Below are 27,400 nucleotides of genomic sequence, written 5' to 3'. Positions count from 1 at the left end.
CATCTCATTCATAATTTTATAGATCTCTGTCATGCACCCCTTAGATGAATTTTTCTTAAGTAAAAGTTCTGTCCTCTTTAGCCTTTCTTTGCAGAGAGCTGCTCCAGTGCCTTGATGATTTTAGTTGACCTTTTCTGACTCCCATCCTTTTTGAGTCATAGTAGCCAGAACTGTAGATAGTATTCTGAAAGTGGATGAATGATAGATTTATGTAATCACATTCCTTGTCATCTGAGAATCGACCTTGTGAAACACAGTACGTAGATATTACTGAAATATAAATATTAAATTAAAGAGATACTTTGAAATGAATTAGTTTGGAATATTTTTTGTTTTACAGCAATATGTAAGATGAGCTGAATTTTATGGAAATTTTATGAGAGCTGTCAAAATAGAATATTATTCATCATGCATATTTGGAGGAGACAACAGAGAGGGAAGAATAGAGGACACATTGGTCCACAGTTGCTTGATTTTCGTGGATTTAGGGAAAGAAAAAACTTTTCTCATTCTGATTAGCACAAGTATGTTTCTTTAACATTAAGAAGAGTTGTGCATTATTTTAAATTTCAAGTTAAACTATGTGTCCTCTGAATATGTCAAAATAGAGCATTTAGAGTGCACTCTTAAGTGGAGTTACTCCCTTCTAAGCACATTGAGTGTAATGGATTTGGAAGAGTATAACTCTGTTTAGGATTGCATTGTTAATAACATCATGGAATAGTTAACATTAAATGGATACAAAATAGTAAAGAGTCCAGTAGCACCTTTAAGACTAACCAACTTTACTGTAGCATAAGCTTTCGAGAACCACAGTTCTCTTTGTTAGATGCATCTGACGAAGAGAACCAGTTCTCGAAAGCTTATGCTACAGTAAAGTTGGTTAGTCTTAAAGGTGCTACTGGACTCTTTACTATTTTGCTACTACAGACTAACATGGCTAACTCCTCTGGATCTATTAAATGGATGCATTCCATAGTATTAGTCCAACTAAAGATATATCAGGTCATATTTCCATAAGAAAGTGTCACAGGCTAGGTTAAATTGAGGTACCAAATGGAATTTCATACCTTTAAATAAATATCTTCATATGATTCTTTTTATCCAGAAGTTGGCAGAGTTCATGAGGAGATTTTTGGATTCCAACATCGGCTGCAACACAATGCCCACCCCTGTCCTTTGCTCTGGAAAGTTGTAAATTGCTCATGTCTATAAAGAGGAAGCATGGCTCATGGAATTCCTTCACAAGGCAAAGTTACTATCACAGTGGATGAATACAGTTCAAATCCAACCCAGGCGTTCACACATTACAATATTAACCAGAGCAGGTTCCAGCCTCCACATGTACATATGTAAGTAATAATAAAGTTTTCTTTTTTATACTTTATATAGTGGCATTAGAAGTGATGGACTTTTTCAAGACCGAGTGCCATGTTGGAATTCTGTCAATAACCGGAAAACCAGATAGATTAGCTGTATTCAATTCACACAGTTTGCCTGTTGTTTTGCATACTTGTTTGAAGCCAAACCAGAGTTGGGAATATTTTGCACTTCTTGGACAAAAATTGTATTAGTAGTAGTAATAAATGTTAATTATGTTAATTCTTTATATGGTGATTTGGAGATTGCAAGAATAAAAAAATATTTAGAAACTGAGCTCCTTTTTTCTTGTCTCTACTGAAACTGTTTGAAAATGCTTCATAATAACTTGTGCAACTTTGAAGCCTAGCTAACTTTTCTGTATAAAATAAAATGAAGGCTTAACTACACAGATGTGATAAATAAATGTGAAGGCCATTTTGCCCATCCCTGAATTGATGATTGATGGGAATTATTTGAATGTTTTGATATCTCCTCAGTAAACCTACAAAACCCGCCAAAATGGGATGCATGGTATATCAGACAAAACAGCGTTCAAAGAGCTCCAGATGTCAGAGACTTGGTAAAGCTCAGCAAATTTTGTATGTGAGCTGTAGGCTTAGAAACAGACTTGTAGTTTTATTGATTTCAGGGGAACTTGCCAGAGGGACATATTTCTTGAAAATGTGAAACCCTTCCCCCACCCTTTGCACTCAGCTGCGAAATAGGCCTAATTGGGACTAATTGTCTCCTGATCACTGAATCCTTTGTCCTCCTTGTTGTACAGGGAACGTGTGCCGCATGCTGCATTCCTCTTACAACAAGGAAGACAAAGGATTGCACAACTGCTGAACTATTAGTCCTAAGAAATACAAATACTGCATTAAAATAATGTTTATGGCCTGGACTTAAACCAACAAAGATAGAACAAATGCTCCCTTGCGCATCTTGCCACGTTTTTGATATTGCCTGGTGGGCAATATAAGTACCTTCCTAGGCACTGTGTGTGTTCATATATGTGTGCATATGTTAACTGAGGCTTAAACGCTAGATTTTCTTCTATTGTTTTATAATGTCTGATCTTTACCAGTTACTTTTAGTTAAGCTCCTTTCACTCCAATTGGCTGTAGGATAAGTTAAATTAAAAAACAAAAGGAGGCACCTCTTGACCTCAGGTTGACCCAACACGTTCATTCACTCTTGATAATAGGCTTGCATAGTGAGAATTCTAAGGAATCTTGTCACTTGTGCTGCAATAGCTAAGTAATACAAAATGGATGCAGTGATATCTCTTTATTGGATTAACTTGTATTGCACTGGGGGCTGTAAGCAAGCTTTTGAGTTAAGCAGAGTTCTTTTTAAACCAAAATGGAAAGGTAGCTTATTTTCAGTTATAGAGAAAGGCAGAAAAGTTCTTTGCCAATGCAAATATTTTAATCACTTCAGGAAAAACAGTTGGCTTATGTGATAAAAAACTTTGGCAGTGATACAAAGAAACATGCAGCTAGATCTTCCTCCTTTTTCTGGAGAGGACTTTTTTTTTTAAAGCTCTGTGAAACCTGAGTGAATTTTAAAAATCATAAAATGTTAAAAGCAGTTTGATGTGGTGAGTTCGTATTGGGATGGGAACCAAACATCAGAGGGAAAAAAATCCAAAGTCCCTGTGCAGGTGTTCAGGTCCTTCCATGTGATTGAATGGGCTAGTGAAAACGGACTAACCAGAAGGGAATTCCAGGCAGTTGTTACAACAAATTGTTAGCCAACTGTTGTATCTGACCATAGGTGTATTTTCTGTATCAAGTGACCAGCACAACAAACAGTTCAGTATGGTTTATAACGATTTTTGTAGTAAAGATACCTGTAAAATCACCATTCATTAAGAGTGCATTTTGGGAAAGTGGAGTGATTTGGGGGCATAATTTCTGAAACTGGAGAAGCCGAAGCTTTAAAACTGCAGCTATTATAACAAATAGCATTTATTTCCATAATAAACATTCTTTCTTTTGATACACAGTGTAAGTCTTAGGTGATGTATAGACAATTTTGATTGATGGTATAGATTGGAAAAGAGAAAATCTAGAAAAGGAAAATAAGTTACACTTACGCATCTTTATATGTAACATTTTGAACAGTGTTTTATGTTTTTGATCCTTGTTGCTTCAATTTAAAAGGTATGAAAATTATGTTGTCTTGTGAAAATAATGCAGTTTACATTTTTATTCTTGACGTTAAAGTGAGAAGTTAGTAATGAATGTGGCTAGTCTTGTTTCTTAAGCAACATCTGTATATCGAGTGTGATTTATATATATACCAGCCAATCCATGAGAGTGAAGCAGTTGTGGGAAAACTAGGGATTGAAAGGATCAGACAAAACTTTAATCAGTTTCCTTTGGGAAATTGATAGATTTTTGAGAAGCTGGAGAACAGATTTGGGGCAACTCAGTTATTGCAGAACATATCACTGCAAAGGGCCAGCCAGTGCTGTTCTAAGTTTCAGACTAGTTAAGAGATTAATAGTGCCATTCTAAGGATGTCTACTTAGTGGGGTTTACTCGCAGGGAAATGTCTTTAGGATTGTACTATGTGTAAAGAGAGCAAGTTTCAAACCTTTGTTAAAAGGAAGCCTGTAGTTTTCACTACAGTTAATGATAATGTGAACGTCACTTATCGACAACTAAGGTGAACAGGCTGAAAATTGCTCAGAAAAGAAGAGCAATGGGTGAAGGAACACATGATCTGGAATCTCACTTCATTTCAGAAGTAATATGGAGACCTCCCATCATTAGGTTTTTTCCAGTCCAGTGAACATGTATTTAATTAGCAACAATTTTGTCGATATTTTCTGTGTGTGCACATGCCATGTTTGTACCTTGCACAGGGCAGCATTACAACAATTGGAGAATGGCCGTTTTTTCATCCTGAAAATGTTTCACAAAAGTGAGAAGACAACATTCAAAATAGGAAAGCAGAAAAACCTGTGACATTTGCCTTCTTTTTACTTGCCGCATTGTTCTTACTTGCATCATTATTTTTAGTAGTTGATTATTACATTTTCAAACTTATCTTTGCAGTCATGAAAACTAGAAATTTACTTAAAGGAAACTGAAATCTTTTGCTTTCAGGAGTTAATCCTTCAGACTGTGGAAATAATTCAATCCCATATGTAGCCCTATGCGCACATTTATCATTCTTTTTATAGATAAAGAATGATACTAACCCCAGAAATCTGAATTTATATCCTGTATGGTTTCAAAACTATGTGATTTTAAGTTTAGGTTTTGTGCTAAACCATACAGCTAAAAAATGGAATGTAAATAATCTCCACTGCTACTACTCTGGGTTTAAATTTAACAAACTGGAGCGGGATCATATGTTTAAACACAATCCAGTTTAACTTCATATAAGTAGAACCTGAAGTCCAGAATCTCTGTGATTCAAATCTTTTTTTCCTCTCATTTTGCTCTTGCCTTTGATGGACGTGTGTATCTGTTTGCAGTCACAAACAGAGGCCGAATCCACACTTACCGGCACAGTGCTAAGCAGGCGGAGTGAGAGCGTCTTTCTGGCGCGATTTATGATGTCATCGCACCATGATGCCGCTCTTGTGGCGCGATGATGTCATAAAACGCGCCAGAAAGACGCTCTCACTCCGCCTGCTTAGTGCTGTGCCTGGTATGTGTGGATTCGGCCAGAGTCTTTTTTCTGGCACATAATAAAATGCAGTTCTAAGAAGTCAATGCATTTTCCATTATTAAATAAACCAAATTACAGTTTTCACATCATTTCCTCTAGATTGGTCTTAAAGGTTTCTATGGAACTATCCCACGATAGATGGGTGAGGGTTGAAACTAAGGTGGGGAGGATACTTTAAAGAATATCAGCAAGGATGACATGGAAATAATACTTGAAATAGCTGTCCTGTCACTTTTCTGGGGGTTGGACCTGGTGTGCAGGTTGCTAACAATGCATTCACTGTAGAGTTCATTTAAGCCCAAACAGTTATTCAGCCAGTTAGGTTCCTTTCACATAAATAGGAGATGGGTCCTTGGATCTATTAGGATCTCCAATTTGTTTAATCAGCATCCACGCGATCTGCAAACTGTATGTTGCCTAGTTGCATTCTGTCCTCATCTCTTCCCCATCTCCATAGCAGATAGAAAATTCCATTATGCGCATGGAGATCATGGAGGAATTTTGGCACAAGAAAGGTAGGAGCAGTTCTGACACAAGGATGCTTACAGCATATCATTCATTATTTCCCTATGTGCTTATGTAATGAAGTACAGACTGTGACCACAGGAAATGTGGTTGTATAGATACAGCCTAACAGCCCAATCATAGCTACGCTTATTTGAAGGCATACTATCAAATCGGTGAGACTAATTTCCATGATCCAGAATAACCTCTGAGTTTGTTACCAGTCTTTTTTAGGTGACTGTGTTATGAAATAATCATCTGATTGCTTTGCTCTGATAGGTAGATGAGTTTTCAATTCTTACTTTTCTTTTTCCCTCTTGTACTGTCAGATGCTGAAATGAGACTTGGCCTTGTGACAGAGGTGTCTTACACTTGTGTAAAAAGATACAGACCTTTAAAAAGATATTCCTATTAAATGTTGGTTTCTATCTCTCTGAATGTGCCTCCCCCACAATTGTTTACTGCTAGCTTCTCAGACCAAAAGAAATTAACTCCAAGTTTATGGTATAAGTGTTCTCAAGTTGGTAATTACTGCTCTTTTACCGAAGAGGATCCACTAATGGAACTTGGTTTCTATTCAGGTCCTGCATTTTCTAATCGTCCTTCAGCTGGAAGTGACATCGCATGAACCTATTCTGCTACTTTGCCTCTGTCCGTATCCAGATACTGCTGGAAGCTTGGCAGCTTACCAATAAACCCGTTGGTGGTTCTGTCTGACTTTGGAAATCTTAGTTTTAAATGATACTGGGCATCTGACTCTTCTGAAATATCATCCCATTTGTAATTGTTTGTACTGAAACCAACAGAAGACAGAACGTTACATCTTTTCAGTGACTTTGGGGAAATCTGTTTCAGGTTCTCCTTTTTTCTTAAAACTACAACAGGCCAAACTGGCTATGTTGCTGATATTCAGATACTTTCTGATTAGATCTGATTTCTTTTTTATATTCATTTCATTTTATATTCATTTCCCTATTTGTGCAGTATGTATCTTTTTAAAAAAAATATTTTGAGCATGTAAAATGAAAAAACACTGATGCTGCTTATAAAGGTTTTAGTTTTAGGGAAACAGTAGAAAAGTTTCGCCTGTGTAATGTTGACTGTAAAATTCTATAACATGAGATCAAAATTTTGTGAGCAGCTGGAGTTTTGCATTTCCATTCAAAGGTTCCTCTTGCGCTTTTGGTGAACAAAAACGATCAGGTGTTTTTCAGAGAAAATGCACTCCCCCACCCCACAATCCCCTTGTGTAATAAAAATCTTTTTTTATGGATTTATGGACTGAGACCCACTGTGATTAGAATTAATGTCATTAAAATGTTGATATTATGAAAAGACTGTATAATTTTCAGCTCTGTTCCTGGAAGCTGCTCCATTTGGATTAACTGTCTGGATTAAGGATATATACAGTTTGTAGGTACATGCAAAAAAGCATAAAGGAGTAGTTCCAATGTGCTTACAGTGGCTTGGAGTTGAATCAGCTGTTAGATTATTATATAAGCTAAGCTACAAGGGAAATTTATTACTGATGGGATAAAGGAATTTTACATCACATTCCCAATAACATTATTCATTGAAACCAATTATACTTACTTCTGAGAAATATGTTTATATGATTGGGGTGGTAGAAATATTGGTAAAATGGGGATAGTATATGCTGCAGGGCTCTTGGTTTATTATGGACAATGAATATAGGCAATCCATTTTTACATAACGTTACAATTGACTAGAAGTCTTCAGATAGTAATACAAGTTTTACTTTCTGAATATTATGCATATGCATAATATTTTTTCGATCAATATTTCACAATTTGTAGTTTATAGCATGCATGTCTGGAAGCATTAGCTTGTCTTTACCTTCACAAATCTAGCTTTCCTATCCAATTTCCAACCTTCTACCGGTTGTTGCACTTGTGGTTTTATGCAACGTAACTATGGTGAGTGGGACTGTTTGAGAATTGTCAACAATGTTGATGAATAGGTTAGTTTGGTCTATAATTTTGACAATGACTGTCATATTTGTGGTTCATATTCTTGATCAGCCAGCATTTATGGAGATTAATATAAACTGAGCGTGGCTGAGCCTGCTGTGAAGCAGCTTTTCAGTGCCATGAGAAAATACAGTTGAATTTCATCCCTTCTCTCCATGTCTTTCTTGAAATATCTTGTGATTCCAGAAACCAAAAGTTTTTGAGAATGTAAAGCATGAAGACATTTCTTCTATTTAATTCTTTCCTCTCTTTTTATAAGATTTTATTCCCACAATAAGTACTAAAATAAGATTGTAGTAAGTAGTATTGGTTTTACATACTTCTAAATCCTACCTTAGTTGAAAATGTCTTAATATGTGCAGTTCTTTAAAGAAGTATACTTGGACTAAATTACCATAGGAATGATCTTACTCATTAATTTGTTTATTGCTTAAATCAAATACAATTGGCCTTGTGACCTTCTCCTTTTTTCCTCCTCAGTCTCCAAAATTATTTATTTAAATTTCTATATCCTTCCCTCATCAGGACGTGCATAATGATAATATAGCAATGGTCTAATTTAACCATTGAATACAATACCCATTTAAATTTTAAACTACTGTGGATAAATTACTCAAGTGATGATGTATAGCATAACTAAGGGGTTTTGGAGGGGCATCTCTTTACCATAGGGTTGCCACCTCTGGGTTGAGAAATTCCTGGAGATTTGGACATGGAGCCTAGGGAGGGTGGGGTTGGGGAGGGGGGGACCTCTGCAGTGTATAATACCATAGAGTTCACCCTTCAAAGCTGCCCTTTGCTCCAGGGGAACTGTTCACTGAAGTCTGAGTAATTCCAGGAGATCTTTAGGCTCCACCTGGAGGTTGGCCACCCTACTTTACCATCAAGTTCCAGCCACCATGCAGCAAACAAAAAGGGGCTTTAAACTCCAATTCTAAGAGCAGTTTGGAGGTTTGACATGTGAATGATAGACGGGGAAACTTTTACGCTCAAGCACCTAGTTTGTTTGGTTCTTTTTTTTCTTCAGTGAATCAGTCAGCAATTCTTGTGATTATTTCTAATGTGTCTGCAGTGACGAGGTGCTGCTCATTAAACAAAACATAAGGTATAATCTCCTCATAAAGGCTTAATTCTGATGCTTATTTTTGTTCTATTAATAGTTTTATGAAAGCTCAATGATTAAAAGCCATCCCAAACAAGATTTCTTGAAAACAGAGGGTTGGATCCAGTGGAGTTGCTGTTTAGCTCATTTCTCTTACCCCAGCAGTTCATTTTGATGCTGGGAAAGTTGATTCCCAGGGTCATGGGACTCACCTGATCTAACAGCCAGTGAGTTGGGGGGTGGAGGGCTGCAAACACAGTTCTGGTGAAAGAAGAGGGAAAGGGATAATTCTCTAGTGGTCCGGAGTGGGGCAGTCAAGACTGATGGGTAGCTCCTCCTCTGTCTCTTTAGCAGGGTCGAACAAACACGCGATCCTGAGGGGGAGGGGCTCCCAGGCTGCTTCAGTTTTTTCGGCCCTGCTCTGCAGGAAGGAACGAACTTCTTTGCTCCGTGGGAGCAGCGATCCGAAGTAACAGAAAGAAGACCTTTACGAGGCGCGTGCTCGCCGGGGGAAGGAAGGTTTTTCCTCCACCCCCTCCCCCCTCCCGTTTTCTCCCCACTCAATCCGAGCCAGTTCTGAGGGTGGCTGGACGGCCGCGGAGGCGAGCAGCAGCGCCGACGATCCTAGTCAGCTAGGACCCGGCGTCTGCAGAGGCACAGCAGCAGGAACAGCCGGCAGGAGCCGCGGGAGCGCGAAAAGCCCGGCGTGGCTTTTTTCCTTGCAGAAGCCTCCATTCGCGCCAAAAATAGTAAGTGGCTGCTCGGCCCCGCGGAGAGGCCTGGGGTCTTTGAGGAAGCGGGGGGGGAGGGGGAGGAATCTTCCCCTAGGCCCGGCAGGGCTAGGAAGCAGTAGCCTTAAATCACTGCAAATGCAGGAAGAGGCCAAAGAGGGGCCCTTTGTTCTGGCCAAGTGCTTGATAGTCCCTTCCCTTCACATAAAGTGGGGAGTGCCTGGGCGTTTTCAAGGCTATCGCACCTTAATCCCTTAAGCCCCATTGGTTTTTTTTATCGGGGGGGGGACTGGATCCAAAGCAGGCTGTATGGTAATTCCTGCTTAACCCTCTCTTCACCCTAGGCGGGAAGATTTTGGCGGGAATGACGTCGCAGGCCAGGGCAGCAGAACAGAAAGTAACTGAGACTGCCCTTTCTGGTATGGAGTCCCCAAAGTTACCTAGACAAAACTATCCATCCCAAGGGGAAGGTCTGGAAGGGGGGGACCCTGACCTCACAGGCCCACAAGCGAAGGCCAACATCTTAGCCTGGCTGCAGGCAGAAATCAAAAAAGGGATTGACAATGCAGTCAAAGACCTTAGAGGGCAGCCTGCCTCCCTTAAGAAGGTTAAGCAGCCATCCACTTCCAAGGGGAAAAGGAAGGCAGAACCTGTTGTTCACTCTAAAACAAAAAAGAGCAAAGTAAGGGAATGGCAGGATGACGACTCTAGTGACTTGGATGGCTCTCTAGAGGACTCAGAAACATCCCCTAGATCTTCAGGAAGTGAAGAAGGAGAATTATCGGAGGAGGAGGAAACGGACACTAGCCAGTTTCAATACAGGCTTTTCCCCTCTGAAATGTTTTCTAAATTACTCACTAAGGTTTTGAGAACCTTGGAGATTTCTCCTTCTGCAGCAGGGAAAGGAGAAACGGAATCCTCCCACCCGCAGGGATTGGAGAGAGCACTGCCAAAGATGGGACCGAAGCTCTCAGGCGTGCCCCTGCCGGCCATCTTCCACGATGTTCTGAAGTCAGAATGGGACAATCCAGCGAAGCCGAAGCTATATCAATCCATCTTCCACAAGTTCTACGCCTTGAGCCCCGAGGACACCAAGAAGCTCAAACTACCAATTGTGGACGACCCGGTAACCAGCCTGGCCACCATGTCGGTCCTACCCATGGACACAGAAGGGATGCCTAAGGATCCATCAGACAAAAAGATAGAACAGGCATTGCGCAGAGACTTCGAGGCTTCCGCTGCGTCACTAAGGTCATCATCTACTGCGTCATTGTTTGCCAGAGCGGCATACACCTGGGCTTCAGATCTGGCAGCCGCAGGCAGAGAGGTGCCAAAAGAAATAAAAAATGAGGTAAAGAAAATAGCCCTAGCAGCAGCCTTCGCAGCAGACGCCACCCTGAATTCTTTCCAAATGTCTTCCAGGGCTATGGGCTTCAATGTGGCAGCACGCAGAAATACTTGGCTACGGAACTGGGACGTGGACCAACAAGCCCGCAGCAGAGTGGCAGCGATCCCATACTCAGGATCCAAGCTCTTTGGAGAGGCATTGGACAAATATCTAGTCGAAAATGCCGAGAAGAAAAAGGTGCTTCCTTCTAAGAAAAGGGAATCACGTTTCAAGGGAAGACATTCCTTTCGTGATTTCAAGAGATCTGCCAGACACAACACTGACAGGCCTTTCAAGAGCAAGTGGCACACCAAGTCGAGATCTGACACCAGACCCTTCGGTTTTAGGAAGGCGCTCACCCAGTCCAAAGGACACAAGAAAAACACCTCGCCGTGACTATCCGATCAGAGGGGAGATAGAGCACATCGGGGGTCGTCTCCAGTTTTTTGCCCACAGATGGAGGCGAACAGTTTCAGACCAGTGGGTACTGGAGACGGTATCCAAGGGCTACTCCTTGGAATTTGAGAAGACACCAACCAGGAGATTCATCCAAGTGCCACGGAGCCAGTCCCAGCAAAAGCACCGGCAAATAGAGGGGGCCATCCATCACCTATTGCAGATCAAAGCGATCGAGCGGGTGCCTTTGCAGTTCAAGAGGCAAGGGGGTCTACTCAGTCTTTTTCACCGTTCCGAAGAAGAACGGGGAGATCAGAGCCATCTTGGACTTAAAGTGGCTGAACCTTCATGTGAGATCCAGAAGGTTCAAAATGGAAACGATGAAATCCACCACTGCGGCCATTCAACAGGGGGATTATCTGGCATCCATAGATCTCTCGGAGGCCTACTTACACATTCCAATTCGCCCCTCCCACAGAAGGTACTTGCGCTTCGCCTACAATGGGGAGCATTATCAATACACGGCTGTCCCCTTCGGCCTGAAATCTGCGCCGAGGGTGTTTACCAAAGTGCTGGTGACCCTGGTGGCCTTCCTACGTCTTCAAGGAGTAGCCCTCTCGCCGTACCTCGACGACATTCTGATAAAGGCGCCATCCCTTCCGGAAGCACACGAGGCAGTAACACGGACCCTATCCTGCCTAGAGGACCACGGGTTCATCGTGAACCGTCGAAAGAGCATGCTGTCTCCATCCCAGAGGATAGTCCACCTAGGAGTGACTGTGGACACGGTACTGGACAAGGCGTTCGTTTCCCCGGAACGACAACAGAAGATCCACGCCCTGACCAGGTCAATTCAGTCAGGCAGACCGGTAGAAATAATGCGGCTGGCCAAACTGCAAGGTATGATGGTCTCCTGCCAGGATACACTCCAGTGGGCCAGATTTCATACCAGACCCCTTCAACGGTTCCTACGTCCTTATCAAAGGGTCATATGCCACAAATGGCACAGGCTTGTGGAGATTCCTCCCTTTTTGTCCAGGGAGTTGGACTGGTGGATAGAGCCGAGCAGATTCATAAAGGGAACACCGCTCAGGGAACCGGTCAGGAAGCAGATGACGACAGATGCCAGCCTGACAGGTTGGGGAGCCCATACAAAGGACAAGATGACACAGGGGGAGTGGCTTCCCGAAGAAAGAGAAGCAAGCATAAACCTCCTGGAACTCAAGGCCATAAAAAACGGGCTATTGGAATTCGAAAGCGATCTCAAGGGCAGTCATGTGATGATTCAAACAGACAACATGACAGCGAAGGCCTATTTAAACAGGCAAGGAGGCACCAGGTCCAAGCGCCTAACAAAGGAGGCGGAACAGATCTTCCTGTGGGCAGAGAAGACTGTAGAATCACTGAGGGCAACCCACATCGCCGGACAACAGAACACCTTGGTGGACTGGCTGAGTCGGAACAAGGTGGATCAATCCGAGTGGTCTCTGAACAGGCAGGTGTTTCTGCAAATATGTCAAGAGTTCGGCACTCCAGAGGTGGATCTCTTCGCCTCGGCGGAGAACAGACAAGTACCACTGTTCTATTCAAGGTACAGCGAACCGGAGGCGATGGGAGTAGATGCACTGATCCAGGAATGGCCACGACGTCTTCTTTATGCCTTCCCTCCACCGAAGATCATCCACAGAGTGATTCAGAGGATCATCGACCAAAGGGCGAACGTCATCCTAATCGCACCTTTCTGGCCCCGGAGGCCCTGGTTTCAGGACCTCAGGAGGATGTCCGACAGGGACCCATGGACCTTGCCGATCAGGGAAGACCTTCTGTCGCAGGCGGACATATGGCACCCAGACCCGGCGTCCCTGAGGCTGACAGCCATGGAAGTTGAGCATGTCCAACTCCGAGACCTAGGTTATTCGGAGAAGGTTATCTCCACGCTGCTGGCTTCCAGCAGGGGTTCTACCAACAAAAGTTACAATAAAACGTGGAAAGTTTTCAACGATTGGTGCGTCAAGACCGGCCTCAATCCAATGTCGGCGCCTGTGGACCAAATTCTCCGGTTCCTGCAAGACGGTTTGGACAAGGGACTTAGTACCAGCACCTTGAGACGGCAGGTAGCAACGATCTCGGCCATTAGAGGCACCAAGACAGGTTCATCTCTCACGTCTCACCCCCACGTCAAGAGGTTCTTGAGAGGAACTACCTTATTGAACCCACCACAAGTTCATCGCTTCCCGAACTGGAACCTGAACTTGGTGTTGAAAGCACTCACGAGGGAACCCTTCGAACCTATGGCTACATGCTCTCTAAAGAATCTGACCCTCAAGACGGTTTTTCTAGTGGGTCTTACATCTGCCAGGAGGGTGTCAGAATTAGGGGCACTTTCAGTAAATAGGGACCTGTGCATTTTCCATCAGGATAGGGTAGTGCTGAGGACGGACCCCGCCTTTATCCCAAAGGTTAATTCATCCTTCCACAGGGGCGAAGACATCGTCCTACCCTCCTTTTGTCCCAACCCTAAGCATGACAAGGAAAGGGAGTGGCACAGGTTAGATGTTAGGAGGGCCCTGAGCTTCTACATTGACAGAACCAGCCAGATTCGCAAGGGGGAGTTCATGTTTGTCTCATTTAAACAAAGCGCCATGGGGGGAAAGGTGTCCCCATCCACACTGAGTAGATGGATCAGGGAATGCATTGGGTTGGCCTACAAGGCTAGGAATCTCTCGCCCCCGGAGGGCATTACTGCCCACTCCCTTAGGGGGACAGCCACCTCGGCGGCTTACAGGTCCTTTCCATCCCTGGAAAAAATATGTAAGGCGGCAACGTGGAAATCAGTCCACACCTTTACTAAACATTACAGGATAGACCAGATGGCCTCGGCCGATGCGGCGTTTGGCCGGAGGGTCCTCCAACATGTTCTAGATCCATAGAAAACCCGCCCTTGGGTTCACTGCTATGCATACGTCCCATCAGTCTTGACTGCCCCACTCCGGACCACTAGAGAATGGAAGATTTTTCACTCACCGTGAAGCTTCCTTTCTTGGTGGTCCAGGAGTGGGGCAGTCACAATCCCACCCTATTAAGACATGTTCCAGATGGCAGGGACCTATAAGCAAGGGTGTGAGGCAGGAGTGCGTAGCCCTCTTTAGTTCATTGGACTATGGTGTAGTTATGTTGTTATAAATTTGACAAGTTTCGAGTTGCCGTTGCAGTTATTTCAAACAGGACAGTTACAGTCTTGGAAAGAGCTCCGGGGGAAATCGTCATGGGCTTGAGAAGGAACTGAAGCAGCCTGGGAGCCCCTCCCCCTCAGGATCGCGTGTTTGTTCGACCCTGCTAAAGAGACAGAGGAGGAGCTACCCATCAGTCTTGACTGCCCCACTCCTGGACCACCAAGAAAGGAAGCTTCACGGTGAGTGAAAAATCTTCCATTTTGCCTTCATCCCCTCGCCTGCATGATTTATAATCCACATGAGTCCTGCTACCCTTGGAATCAAGTTTCTGATTTTTCAGAGGGGCTTGGTGTTTGGGGTGGTGGTGGTATTGAAGGACATGATAAAAAGTCACGCCCACTAGAGCCTTCTGGTGGAGTAAGATCCTACTCAGTTTGACGTGTACTTTGGCAGTCTCTGTGACAAGTAAGATTCTACTCAGTATGACATGTACTTTGGTACATGGTATAGGCAAGAAAGGTGATTTTATAGATTTCAGCATAAAGGAAAATGCTATTATGACTATGAGGCATTATAAAGAATGAAGCAGACGTTTAGGTCAGATGATAGCACTGTTATTAGACAATAATGATAATCTGAAGTCCATGACGGATGCATCTCTACTGACTATTATACATAAAGGTCATTACTTATGTTTGACTCTAGTTGGGCACTTTAAGTACTGTTATATTTTGAAACTTGTTAATGTCTTTGAAGCAGTTGTTAAACCATGTGTAGTAGGTAAAAGTGGCTTGGATTTCTTTCTCCCGTGGTCCTGAGAGTGGGCAGTCAGTTCTGACTCTTGGGTAGCTCCTCCTCCTTTCCAGCAGGGTCGGACAAACTTGTGATCCTAGGGGGAGGGGCTCCCTTCAGCTCTCCAGTTTTTTCTGGCCCTGCGTCTGCAGGGAAGCAAACTTCTTTGCTCTGTGGAGCAAATGGTCCTAGGGAAAGAAGAAAGGACTGAAGAAATTTGGCAGGCGCTTGCTCGCAGGGGAAAAGGAAGGACTTGTTCCTCCATCCCCCCCTCCCGAAATAACATTGGGAAGGCAACGACAGCAGCGAGCAGCAGAGCCGACGTTTCCCCAGGAGCGGGGACCCGGCTTCTGCAGGGGCACGGCGAAGCCTCGGGAGTCCAGGCAGCCGCGGGAAACGAAAGCGGCCGCTTTTGGCGCCGAAATCTTGCAGATGGTGCAGCCGCGGCTAGAACAAACGCGGCGGCGGCGGCAGAAGAAAAAAGCGGCGGGGCCCCAGTGTTAGCGCCGAAACGCCAGAGCACAGTAAGACTTACGTTGGGGGGGGGGTGTTTATTCTGTTAGCTGGGTTAGACTAAGGGGGAACTCGAAGCAGACCCTTAGAGGTTGCTGAGTTCAGTGTAACCCCGCAATTGGCACTTTCCCTTTTTCTGTGCAGGAAAGTTTTGGCGGGAATGGCAGCAGATGCAAACGCATCTGAGGGCAAGGCTGTGGAAACAACCCTCAGTGGTATGGAGTCCCCCAGCTCCCCATTATCCCCTTACTTAGTTCAAAGGGGGACCCTGGATGCAGACCCTGACCTTTCTGGCCAAGAAGCTAAGGCCAACATACTAGCATGGATCAGGTCAGAAATTAAGAAAGGGCTGGAGGGGGCGGTGAAAGACCTCAAGAAACAGGCTAAAGCAGGACAGCCTCTTTCAGATAGGAAGAGACAGGCTAAATCCTTTGTTTCCACTAAAACAAAGAGAAAAAAAGTGGAGAGTTGGCTAGAGGGAGACTCCAGCGTATCAGAAGAGTCCCCTTCGGGATCAGAATTCCATGAGCAGTCCTCAGAGAGCGAGGAAGGTGAGCTCTCAGATGAAGAGAAGGAAGAGGTAGGCCAATTACAAACCAGGCTTTCCCCCCAAGAGGTGTACAGCAAGCTACTGGCTAAGGTCCTTAGAACCCTGGAGATCCCTCAGGCTCCTACAGGGTCCCAAGATTCAGAACAATTATACCCCCAAGGCTCGGAAAGGGCACTTCCTAAAATGGGGCCCAAGCATCAGGGGTGCCCCTCCCGGCTGGTTTTCATAGCATCCTCAAGGCAGAATGGGACAATCCTGCTAAACCCAAGACATACCAATCTGTATTCAATAAGTTTTATTCCTTGATGCCTGATTCGGCAAAACAGGTTAGATTGCCTATTGTGGATGACCCCGTCTCGATTCTTGCTACATCGTCAATTCTGCCTATGGATGCGGAGGGAGTGCCGAAGGACCTGTCAGATAAAAAGATAGAGCAAGCTCTACGCAGGAATTATGAAGCATCATCTGCAGCGCTAAGAGCATCGGCTACGGGGTCACTGTTTGCCAGAGCAGCATACACTTGGGCCTCAGACCTGGCTGCAGCAGGGAGTGAGGTCCCCAAAGAAATTAAAAATGAAGCAAAAAAGATAGCTCTTGCCTCGGCTTTTGCTGCAGATGCCACATTGGACTCCTTTCAAATGTCCTCCAGGGCCATGGGTTTTAACGTCACAGCTCGGCGTAACACATGGCTTAGAAATTGGGATGTGGACCCCCAAGCACGTAGCAGAGTAGCAGCAATTCCTTTCTGTGGGAGCAAACTCTTTGGGGAGGCCTTGGATAGGTATCTGGTGGAAGACACTGAAAAGAAGAAGGTTCTACCATCCAGGAAAAAGGATGTGAAATACAAAGGTAGGCTGTCCTTTTGGGATAACAAAAGAATCCCGAGACTGGGATCTGACAGGCCCTTTAGGAACCACTGGCAGTCTAGACAGAGAAATGAACGTCGGTCCTTTACCTTCAGAAAATCGGCCGCACAAGCAAAGGGCCAAAAGAAGGGAAATCAAGCATGACTATCATCCGATGGTCATGCAAATCGGAGGACGACTACAGCATTTCTCTGATCAATGGAATCAGACGATCTCAGACAAATGGGTGCTGGACATAGTATCCAAGGGCTATTCTTTGGAGTTCGACAAGATCCCACGACGATGATTCTTACAGTTACCACGGAACCCTCTCCTACAGAAACATCTCAAGGTGAAGGAAGCCATTCAACGTCTGTTAGGGATAAAGGCCATAGAGCCGGTGCGGGCGCGACAACGGAGGCAGGGAGTGTATTGAGTGTTTTTCATTGTTCCAAAAAAGAATGGGGACATCAGAGCTATTCTCGACCTGAAATGGCTGAATCACCATGTAAAGTCACGCAGATTCAAAATGGAGACAATGAAATCCACCATACAGGCCATTCAAAAAGGAGACTTTCTTGCTTCCATAGATCTATTGGGGGCCTATTTACATATTCCCATAAGAGAGTCCCACAGAAAGTATCTACGCTTTGCTTACGGCGGAAAACACTACCAATACAGAGCCCTGCTATTCGGTCTGAAGTCATCGCCGAGAGTGTTCACCAAGGTACTAGTGACTCTAATAGCCTTTCTCAGAACTCAAGGGATAGCCCTGTCTCCATACCTCGACGATATCCTGATAAAAACCCCATCCACGCAGTCAGCCCATCTAGCGGTGAAGGTAACAATAGATTGTTTGGAGAGGCACGGATTTGTCATCAACAGGCAGAAAAGCACACTGACTCCGACACAGGAGATTACCCACTTGGGAGTGATTGTGGACACAGTCAAGGGCAGAGCCTTTGTGTCGTTAGAGAGGCAACAGAAAAAAGTAAGGATGGTTCAGGAAGTACAGAGAAACAGGCAAGTGGACGTGATGCTGTTGGCAAAACTGCTGGGAATGATGGTGTCATGCCAGGAGACACTTCAGTGGTCACGGTTCCACACACGTCCTCTTCAAAGTTTCCTTCGACCATATCAAAGGATCATAATACACAAGTGGGAAAAGGTGGTGGAGGTCCCAGAGGCCTTGGCCGAGGAGATGGAGTGGTGGACAAATCCAACCAGATTCATAGAAGGCACGCCACTCAGAGAACCGAAAAGGTTGGTGCTGACCACGGACACAAGTCTGACAGGATGGGGTGCTCACATGCTGGACAGAATGATTCAAGGTTCTTGGAACAGAACAGAAAGGCGTTTCAGCATAAACCTGTTAGAGCTAAGAGCCATAAAGAACAGATTAAGGGAACTACAGAGCTGTTAGAAGGACCATCATGTTCTGGTTCAAACAGGCAACATGACGGCAAAGGCTTATGTGAACAAACAAGGCGGCACCAGGTTCAAAGCTCTGAACGTGGAGGCAAAGGAGATTTTCCTCTGGGCAGAAGCAAACCTAAAGTCATTAAAGGCTGTACATGTGGCAGGCCAACAGAACCATCTGGCGGACTGGCTGAGCAGGAACTTGGTAGACCAAGCTGAATGGAGGCTGAACACTCTGAGCGAAGACTCTGGTCTTCGCTCAGATATGCCAGAGGTTCAGAAAGCCTGAAGTAGATTTGTTCGCACAGGCTCGGAACACTCAACTTCCAAGATTCTTTTCCAGACAGAAGGAACAACATGCAGTGGGAACAGATGCGTTGAATACAGACTGGCCCAAAGGTCTCCTATATGTCTTTCCACCGCTGAGGATCATACACAGAGTAATTCAAAAAGTAGTAGAACAGCAGGCAGAGGTGATTCTAATTGCACCGTTTTGGCCCAGGAGGCCATGGTTCCAAGAGTTGAAGAGGCTGTCGCAGATGGAACCGTGGAGACTTCCATGCAGGAAAGATCTGTTAACTCAAGAAGGAATATATCATCCAAATCTGGGGACGTTAAACCTGACAGCTTGGAAGTTGAGCGCAGCCAATTGAAGGAACTAGGGTATGCTGAAAATGTCATTTCTACGATGTTGGCGTCAAGGAAAGGTTCAACGAATAGGATCTATAATAGTACGTGGCAAGTATTCCATTCTTGGTGTACGGAGAGGAGTATAGACCCGACAACAGCATCGGTCACACAGATTTTACTATTCTTACAAGACGGACTGGATAAGGGGCTCAGCACGAGCACGATGAAAAGACAGGTGGCAGCATTGTCGGCAGTGATGGGATCCAAAAAGGGAGCATCACTCACGAAACACACGCATATTAAGAGATTTTTGAGGGGCGCTATGTTACTAAATCCACCACAAGTCCATAGATTTCCGACGTGGAACCTTAATTTAGTGCTTACAGCTCTTACGAAGGAGCCCTTTGAACCTATGGCGACTTGTCCTCTTAAGTTATTGACTCTAAAAACAGTTTTCTTAGTAGGGATAACATCAGCTAGGTGGGTGTTTGAAATAAGGGCACTTTCAGCGAATAAGGAGTTGTGTACTTTCCATAATGACAAGTTAGTGCTTAGATTAGACCCCTCTTTCATCCCAGAGGTGAATTCCCTTTTTCATAGGGAAGAGGATATAATTCTGCCTTCCTTCTGTACTAATCCAAAACATGACAGCGAAAGGGAGTGGCACAAGTTAGATGTCAAGAGAGCACTGAGTTTTTACATAGACAGGACTCGGCGTATCTGTAAGGTTGAGAATCTGTTTATATCCTTTTAAACTGTTCTATGGGTGAAAGAGTATCAACTTCCACATTGAGTCGATGGATTAAGGAATGTATAGTCTTGGCATACAGAGCTAGGAAAGTGGAATTGCCCACCTGGATCACAGCACATTCCTTATGGGGAGCGGCCACTTCCGCGGCTTACAGGTCTTTTCCTTCCTTGGAAAGGATTTGTAGAGCGGCAACTTGGAAGTTGGTGCATACTTTTACTAGACACTACAGAATAGATCAAATGGCGTCCGCAGAGGTTGCCTTTGGGAGACGTGTATTGCAACACGTTCTGTAGATCTACATGATAAACTCCCACCCAGGGATTCACTGCTAGATATATATCCCAAGAGTCAGGACTGACTGCCCCACTCTCAGGACCACAGGAGAATGGAAGATTCTTTTTCACTTACCGTGAAGCTTCCTTTCTCTGTGGTCCGAGAGTGGGGCAGTCCAAATCCCACCCTAATATAAAAAATATTGACACTAATAATAGATATATGGAGGACTGGCAGGAGAGTTCACCTGTTCCAACTATGTGGTGAAGGGTGAGAGAAGGGATTAGGAATCTGTTCAAGTTAGTTTGTTCCTTGTTCATGTTTGTTCTTTGAGTGTCTTTTAGTTGTGAGTTCAGTTACTGACAGGCAAAGAGACTGGAGGGGTATTCTGGGCTTGAAAACGAACTGGAGAGCTGAGGGGAGCCCCTCCCCCTAGGATCGCAAGTTTGTCCGACCCTGCTGGGAAGGAGGAGGAGCTACCCAAGAGTCAGGACTGACTGCCCCACTCTCGGACCACAGAGAAAGGAAGCTTCACGGTAAGTGAAAAAGAATCTTCCATTCTGAGATGTGTCCTTTTAAAAGTGCTTCTTGAAGTAACTTTCAGGCTTTGATGATGTTTTGTGTTTCTGATGTGTTCACACTTTCAAGGATGTGAACAGAAAACATCCCCAACATAACTTTGCACACTACATGATAGAAACGTGTAAAGTCATACCTTTTGTTTCTGTACTTCAGATAGCACAAATGTCCAAATCCACTCACATCTGAATTACAATCTTTACTCATAAAAAAGAACCTTTGATTACAAGTAGACTTGCTTCTAGGTTAGTATGTTTAAGATTGCAAATCTGGATTTGATAGAAAGAATTCAACATTGATGCAGACCGCATTTTCTTTGCTGATGTGCTTCAGGGAAAGGAGAGCCTATACTTTTTTCTGGTTTCTGGCTAATGTTTTCATATTTGGGCTGTCTTTGACAGTAATTGGTTTCAAATAATTGATGAAGCACTATCAGTTTTCATTGGGTTTGTATAGAGGAAAAAGATGCATCTTTTGTCTAATCTTGGAGTCTGCTTTCCTGGTTGCAGAAAAGGTTTTCCCAATACTAGCAGTCTTGCTTCCCTTGAGAAAAACAGAAACACATAGGAAAAACTAGAATCCACCCTTTTCTCTTATCAGAAATATACTAAAATCAAGCAGACAGTTCCGCATTTATTAGATTAGTGATTGATTGGTTTAACACTAATTCAAAAGCATCGTTTCCTTTACTTGTATAATTTTTGTAGTTTTTCACCTTCTCAGGTAGCAGTTTTCCGCAGGCCAGTTTGGCTAGGGATCCTGACGGAGTTTTGCCATCTTCTGGGCATGGAGCAGGGGTCACTGGGGATGAGGGAGGGGAGGTAGTTGTGAATTTCCTGCATTGTGCAGGGGGTTGGATTAGATAACCCTAGAGGTCTCTTCCAACCCTACGATTCTATGAGTCTCCAAGACTTCAGTATCCTTTTAAAATTGTGGAAACCAGAACTTGATACCTCTTGTCTGTAGCAATATCATTACTTTGAGCCCAAAAGACTGAAGTCATTTCCTTTGCTAACCCCTTAATTTGTGCACAGATTTCTGTCGCTTTTGTTATAGAATTGCATATTCCATTAACTGGCTGCTCTTTGGTCTTGAGTATACTTTTCATTTGATTGTATTAAAGCATATTTTGAACATTCTCACTGTACCAAGAGACTGAAGTTGCTTTACAAATGCCCCTGTCCTGTCCACTCTAGAAATGCAAACCCTTTTGATGTGGAGAGTGTACTGTGTTTGTACATAGCACACTGCTCTGTACATAATTAAATAGTATTTTGTTGAAGAGGATGCTGACGCAATTATATATTCCTATAATTCAACATGTAATTTTCCTGTGACACTCATTTTAAGGTCTTGTCTGAAGAAACTAAACAACATCAAGACAATCTACTGTGTGTCTTGTTTTTTAAAAATATGTAGCAAAAATGCAAATGACTTTATTCATTCTTCAGGCCCCTTTGAATTATATAATAGTTAAGAGAGGGAGTAACTAATAGGGCAAAATACATAAGGATGACAAGTAATGCCCTTATGGATTAAATAAGAACTAGCCTGTCTAAAGGTGTTCTTGTTCCTGCCTTTTGGAAAAATAGAGATAAAAAATAGAACAAGAAGTATATGCTCAGAGGTTAGAAACAACACCATGTCTAGGCTTCTGACTGTGATCTTGTCACTTCTGTATATAATGTGAGAAATGGGACCATTAAAGCAGGAATCTTCGAGAGTTTGGGGAAAACCTCTTTTATTGGACTGTTTGAAGAGTTATAAAACTAAGATAAAAGCTCTATCACATTCATTTTCAGATTGTGGTATACAGGGGGCAAGCATCAAACTATCAGGAATCTTGAGGACTCTAATTAGCACAATAGATGAATGATGAGTGTCCCAAAACATTCCTTCCATGTGTAGAGCAAAATAGAGGTACAGTTGTGAGTTTTGTTATCCACTGTTAGCACATGGCCTTTTGAAACAGACTTGGTCTTGGTTCACGTAAAATCATGGTTAATTTTAACTGTGGTTAGTTTGTAAGATGAGGATTTGCCTTATGGACAATCATTCAATGTTGATTTGTCTTGATGTATTTTAGGTTTAGTACCTTTGTCCTTTTTCTTGCCTTCCTTGCAAACACCTGGCTATTATCCCAGGCTGCATAGGAGTGCCCAACTGAGGGGAAAGTCTTGCTGTGGTGGCTTTGCATGTACACAGAAACTCACTTAAATACCTCAGGGTCCATGTCAATGAAATTAGGAATAGAAAAGGATACATATCATCTCTTATCCTGTCTGACTTAAATTTAAGTTACACAGTTTCGAAGATTCTCACCAAAGCGTTTTCAGAAAGATTAGATAGTCTCACGCAATACACATTTGAGAGAGTCAGGGGTGTTTCCAGATGCAGAGGAGTTAGTTGCGTTAGTCTGTAGTAGCAAAATCAAAAAGAGTCCAGTAGCACCTTTAAGACTAACCAACTTTATTGTAGCATAAGCTTTCGAGAATCACAGTTCTCTTCGTCAGATGCAGAGGTGTTTCCGGTGTTGCTCCCTTAGATAGCCCAATTGTGTGAAACTTAAATGACTCTATCAAGACCATTTCATTCATTCCCTCTGAAGGTGTGAAGTAAGAACCTCTGAGTTTAGAATGAATTTCCCATAGTAATAATTCCTTCAAACCTGTGACCAGTTCATTCTTAGGTTTAGTTTTGCGCATGAAATCTTTCATTCATAATTGCTTCCTCAACTGTGAGAACATTGCTGAAACAGCAAAAAGCAAATATATGTTTGTTTAAAGAATTCCTCAGACCTGCTTTGTTCAATTAACAGTCAGGGTCTGTGATGGGCTGGGTTTCTCGCTTTTTCTGTGCAGCCCCAGCCAACATCTTTGAGAGGGGAGAAGAAAAAGGGAATAATCTGGGCTTCTGATACTCCCCCCCCCCCCCGCCCCAGTCATGACTCCTGCTGGGCAGTCCATAGGCTCAGATTCAGAATCTTCAGAAGGGACCAAGGAACAGGAATATCACCTGAGGAAGAGAGGGGGAGACCCACAGTATGGCAGCCCCTTTAGACCCTGATTCATCAGCTCCAGGGGCCATTCTCGAGGAGCCAGCTGTTGAGGTGCCACCAGTGGAAAGTCCAGCTATGCTTCCAGAACCTGGGACAGCTATGAGTCAAATATACCAGATCAGGGCCTGAACACTAGTCCTCCAGGATACTCCCCCACCCAGCAGGAACAGCAGAGGCAGTGGCTTGCAGAGAGGCAGCTGAGAGAAGGTGCAGTGACAGGCTAGCAGCCCATTTTCCAGCCAGTGAGACAGACCATTACCTTAGTTGACTAGAAGATTCTGGGCCCCATTAAGACTAGAAGACTAGAAAGCATAAGAGCAGAACATACTCCAAAATGCCTGCATCTCAGCATAGTACTTTTCACACTGGGACTTTAAAGTATTTCAGCACCTTTTCTGCTTCCCATGTTTGTGAAACTCACACTTGCAAGGTAGTCATGGGAAGCAGAACCGATGTTTGTACGCAGCATTCCCAATTTCCCCCCCTGTAGACATACTGTGATGTTATTTTGAAGCTGCTGCCAAGTCACATCTGGCCCGATTAATGTCAGTGTGAACTCTGTATTCCCTTTCTGTTCCCCCTCTCCTTTCCCCTGGGAGCTGATTGGTCTGTGCAGAATTAACCACTCCCACCCTCCTCAGCTCTCTGAACTCCTTGTCTGCCATTTTTTTTTTTAGTAAAGTGAGGTAAGGGTCATAAGGCTGCTTCTCTGTTGGTTTCCTTCCTCCCGGGTATGCACACACACTCTTATTTTTTTTTCTCAGAGCCAAGAACACTGTAACACTGTAATGTTACAGAACAGAATCACAGAGTTGGAAGGGGCCATACAGACCTTCTAGTCCAACCCCCTGCCCAATGCAGGATGAGCCTAAAGCATTCCTGACAGATATTCATCCAGCCTCTTCTTGAAGACTGCCAGTGAAGGGAAGCTCACCACCTCCTTAGGCAGCTGATTCCACCCTTGAACTACTCTGACCATGAAAATTTTTTTTCTAATATCCAGCCGGATATTCTGCATGTAATTTAAGCCCGTTGCTTCGAGTCCTATGCTCTGCTGCCAACTGGAACAGCTCCTTGCCCTCCTCCAAATGACAGCCTTGCAAATATTTTAAAGAGAGCAATCATGTTCCCCCTCAATCTCCTCCAGACAAAGGCCCTCAGCTTTTCCTCATAGGGCTCATGCTCCAGACCCCTGATCATTCTCATCGCTCTCTTCTGCACCCTCTCAATTTTGTCCACATCCTTTTTGTAGTGAGGCCTCCAGAACTGCACACAGTACTTCAGGTGCAGCCTGACCAAGGCAGTATAGAGAGGTACTATGACCTCCTGCAATTTTGATGCAATGGCCCTTTTGATACAACCCAAGATTGAGTTTGCCTTTTTTGCCACCACATCACATGGACTGCTCATATTTAGTTTACAGTCCACTCTTACTCCAAGATCTCTTTCGCATATACTACTGCCCAGAAGTGTATTCCCCTGTATTTGTGTTTCACATTTTTGTGGCCCAGATGTAATACTGTGCACTTATCTATATTGAAGTGCATCCTGTTCCCGACCGCCCACTTCTCCAGAGTATTCAGGTCTTGTTGAATTTTAACTCCATCTTCTTGGGTGTTTGCCACTCCTCCCAATTTGGTATCATCAGCAAATTTAATGAGTAGCCCATTTACCTCTTCATCCAGATCATTGATAAAAATATTGAAAAGTACTGGGCCCAAAACCGAGCCCTGCTGCACTCCACTGGACACCTCCCTCCAATCTGATGAAACGCCATTGACCACCACTCTTTGAGTGCAGTCCTCTAACCAGTTCCCTATCCACCGAACTGTCCTGTAGTCCAGTCCACAGTCTTCCAGTTTACCCATTAGAATGTCATAGGGAACTTTATCAAAAGCTTTACTGAAATTCAGGTAAATCACGTCGACGGATTTCCCATGATCCAGTAAGCTCATCACTCGATCAAAGAAGGAAACCAGGTTGATCAGACAAGATCTGTTGGGGACATGTTGACTTCCCGGATCACTAAGTGGTCCTTCAGATGCTTACAGATCGATCCCTTTAAAATCTGCTCTAATATCTTCCCATCAACAGAAGTCAGACTGACCAGCCTGTAGTTTCCCAGGTCATCCTTCTTCCCTTTCTTAAAGACTGGGATAACATTTGCTCTTCTCCAGTCTTGTGGCACATCCTCAGTCCTCCAGGAGGCCTTGAAGATGATGGACAGAGGCTCTGCAAGTTCTCTAGAAAGTTCTTTGAGCACTCTTGGGTGCACCCCATCCAGCCCAGGGGATTTGTATTCATCTAGTGCAGCCAGGTTTCTCTCCACAACCTCTCTGTCAATGTCAGCTAGCCCCCCCCCCCCAGGTGTCCTGTCATGTCTACTACCATCTCTAGATGTGCTTGAGTTCTTCAGGGAGAAAACAGAGGCAAAAAAGTCATTAAGCCTGTCTGCTTTTTCTCTGTCCTCCATCAGAGTTTCTTCTTCTACTCCCAAAAGCGGTCCAATTGCCTCTTTTACCTTGCATTTGCTTCTCACATATCTGTAGAAGTTTTCCTTATTGTAGCGAGCCCACCTGGCCAGACCCAGCTCATACTGAGCTTTGGCTTCTCTGATGGCTGATCTGCAGTACCTAGTAACTCTCATATATTCCTCTTTAGAGGTCTGTCCTTCTCTCCATTTCCTGAACATTTCCCTTTTCTCCCTTAGTGTATTCTGGAGCTCTCTGTTCATCCACATCGGTTTCTTGGAGCCCTTACCATGTTTCCGTCTTGCTGGAATAGTGAGGGCTTGAGCTTGCAAAAGCTCATGTTTGAGAAGAGCCCACTCTTCACTCTCTCCTTTCCCTTCCAGCACACTCCCCCATGGAATGACTCTCATCAAGCCTCTGAGTTCATTGAAGTCGGCCCTAAGAAAATCTAACCTTCGAGTCTGTGTATGAACTTCCTTGGCCCCCCACAGGAACTGGAATTGAAGGAGGACATGGTCACTTCCCCCTAAGGTCCCCACCACCATCACTCCATCTACCAATTCTTCCCTGCTGGTTAATATTAAGTCTAGTATGGTTGAATCCCTTGTAGCTTCCTCCACCATTTGAAAAAGGAAGTTATCAGCCAGGCAGGTCAGGAAGTTGCATGATTCTTGTAGCTTTGCTGAGCTTGTCTCCCAGCACACATTGGGGAAGTTGAAGTCGCCCATAATTATAAGGTTCTGATGTCTGGATACTCTACCAATCTGGTCAGGCGGTCTGTAGCAGACTTCAAGAACAATACCCATTGTGGTACATGTTTTACCACCAATTACCGCTTCTGTGGGAAGGGGACAGCCCAATCAGCAAAAGGGGAGTGGGATGGTTTCCAACATTGCAACATTACTATGCATGCTCAAAGTTTTTTTTTTTTAAAAAGTGTAATGTGAATTGCAAAGCCCCGAAAGCTCGAAACCGTACCGAGGCTTCAAAGTGAGTCTGAAATGAAGTATAGACACCAAATCGAAACTGTAGTAGACAGTGTGAAATGAACGGGTGCAATACCGAAGCCGCTGTGATCGGGGCAAATGCTCATAAATGGTGGTTTACACCGTAAGTGCAAAAAGGGCCCCAAAGTTTGGGTCTGGAGCCTCCAAAGTTTCCAGGATGGAAGATCAGGGACAAA

At 44.0% G+C, this 27,400-nt stretch overlaps 1 protein-coding gene across 1 annotated transcript in view; it reads left to right on the top strand.

The window, feature by feature from the left end:
* MPPED2 (metallophosphoesterase domain containing 2) overlaps nt 1–27,400 on the top strand; it is a 299,248-nt gene that overhangs the window by 5,813 nt on the left and 266,035 nt on the right. The window contains exon 2 of the mRNA XM_054971985.1: nt 1,109–1,352. Coding sequence (XP_054827960.1) covers nt 1,225–1,352 — 128 coding nt within the window. The 5' untranslated portion in view covers nt 1,109–1,224. The remainder of the gene's footprint in view (nt 1–1,108; nt 1,353–27,400) is intronic.

This window comes from Eublepharis macularius, chromosome 2 (assembly GCF_028583425.1).
Source record: "Eublepharis macularius isolate TG4126 chromosome 2, MPM_Emac_v1.0, whole genome shotgun sequence".
In the NCBI taxonomy this organism is placed as follows: Eukaryota; Metazoa; Chordata; class Lepidosauria; order Squamata; family Eublepharidae; genus Eublepharis; species Eublepharis macularius.
Note: the sequence above shows the minus strand (reverse complement) of the source record. Positions and strands in the feature narration are given on the sequence as shown.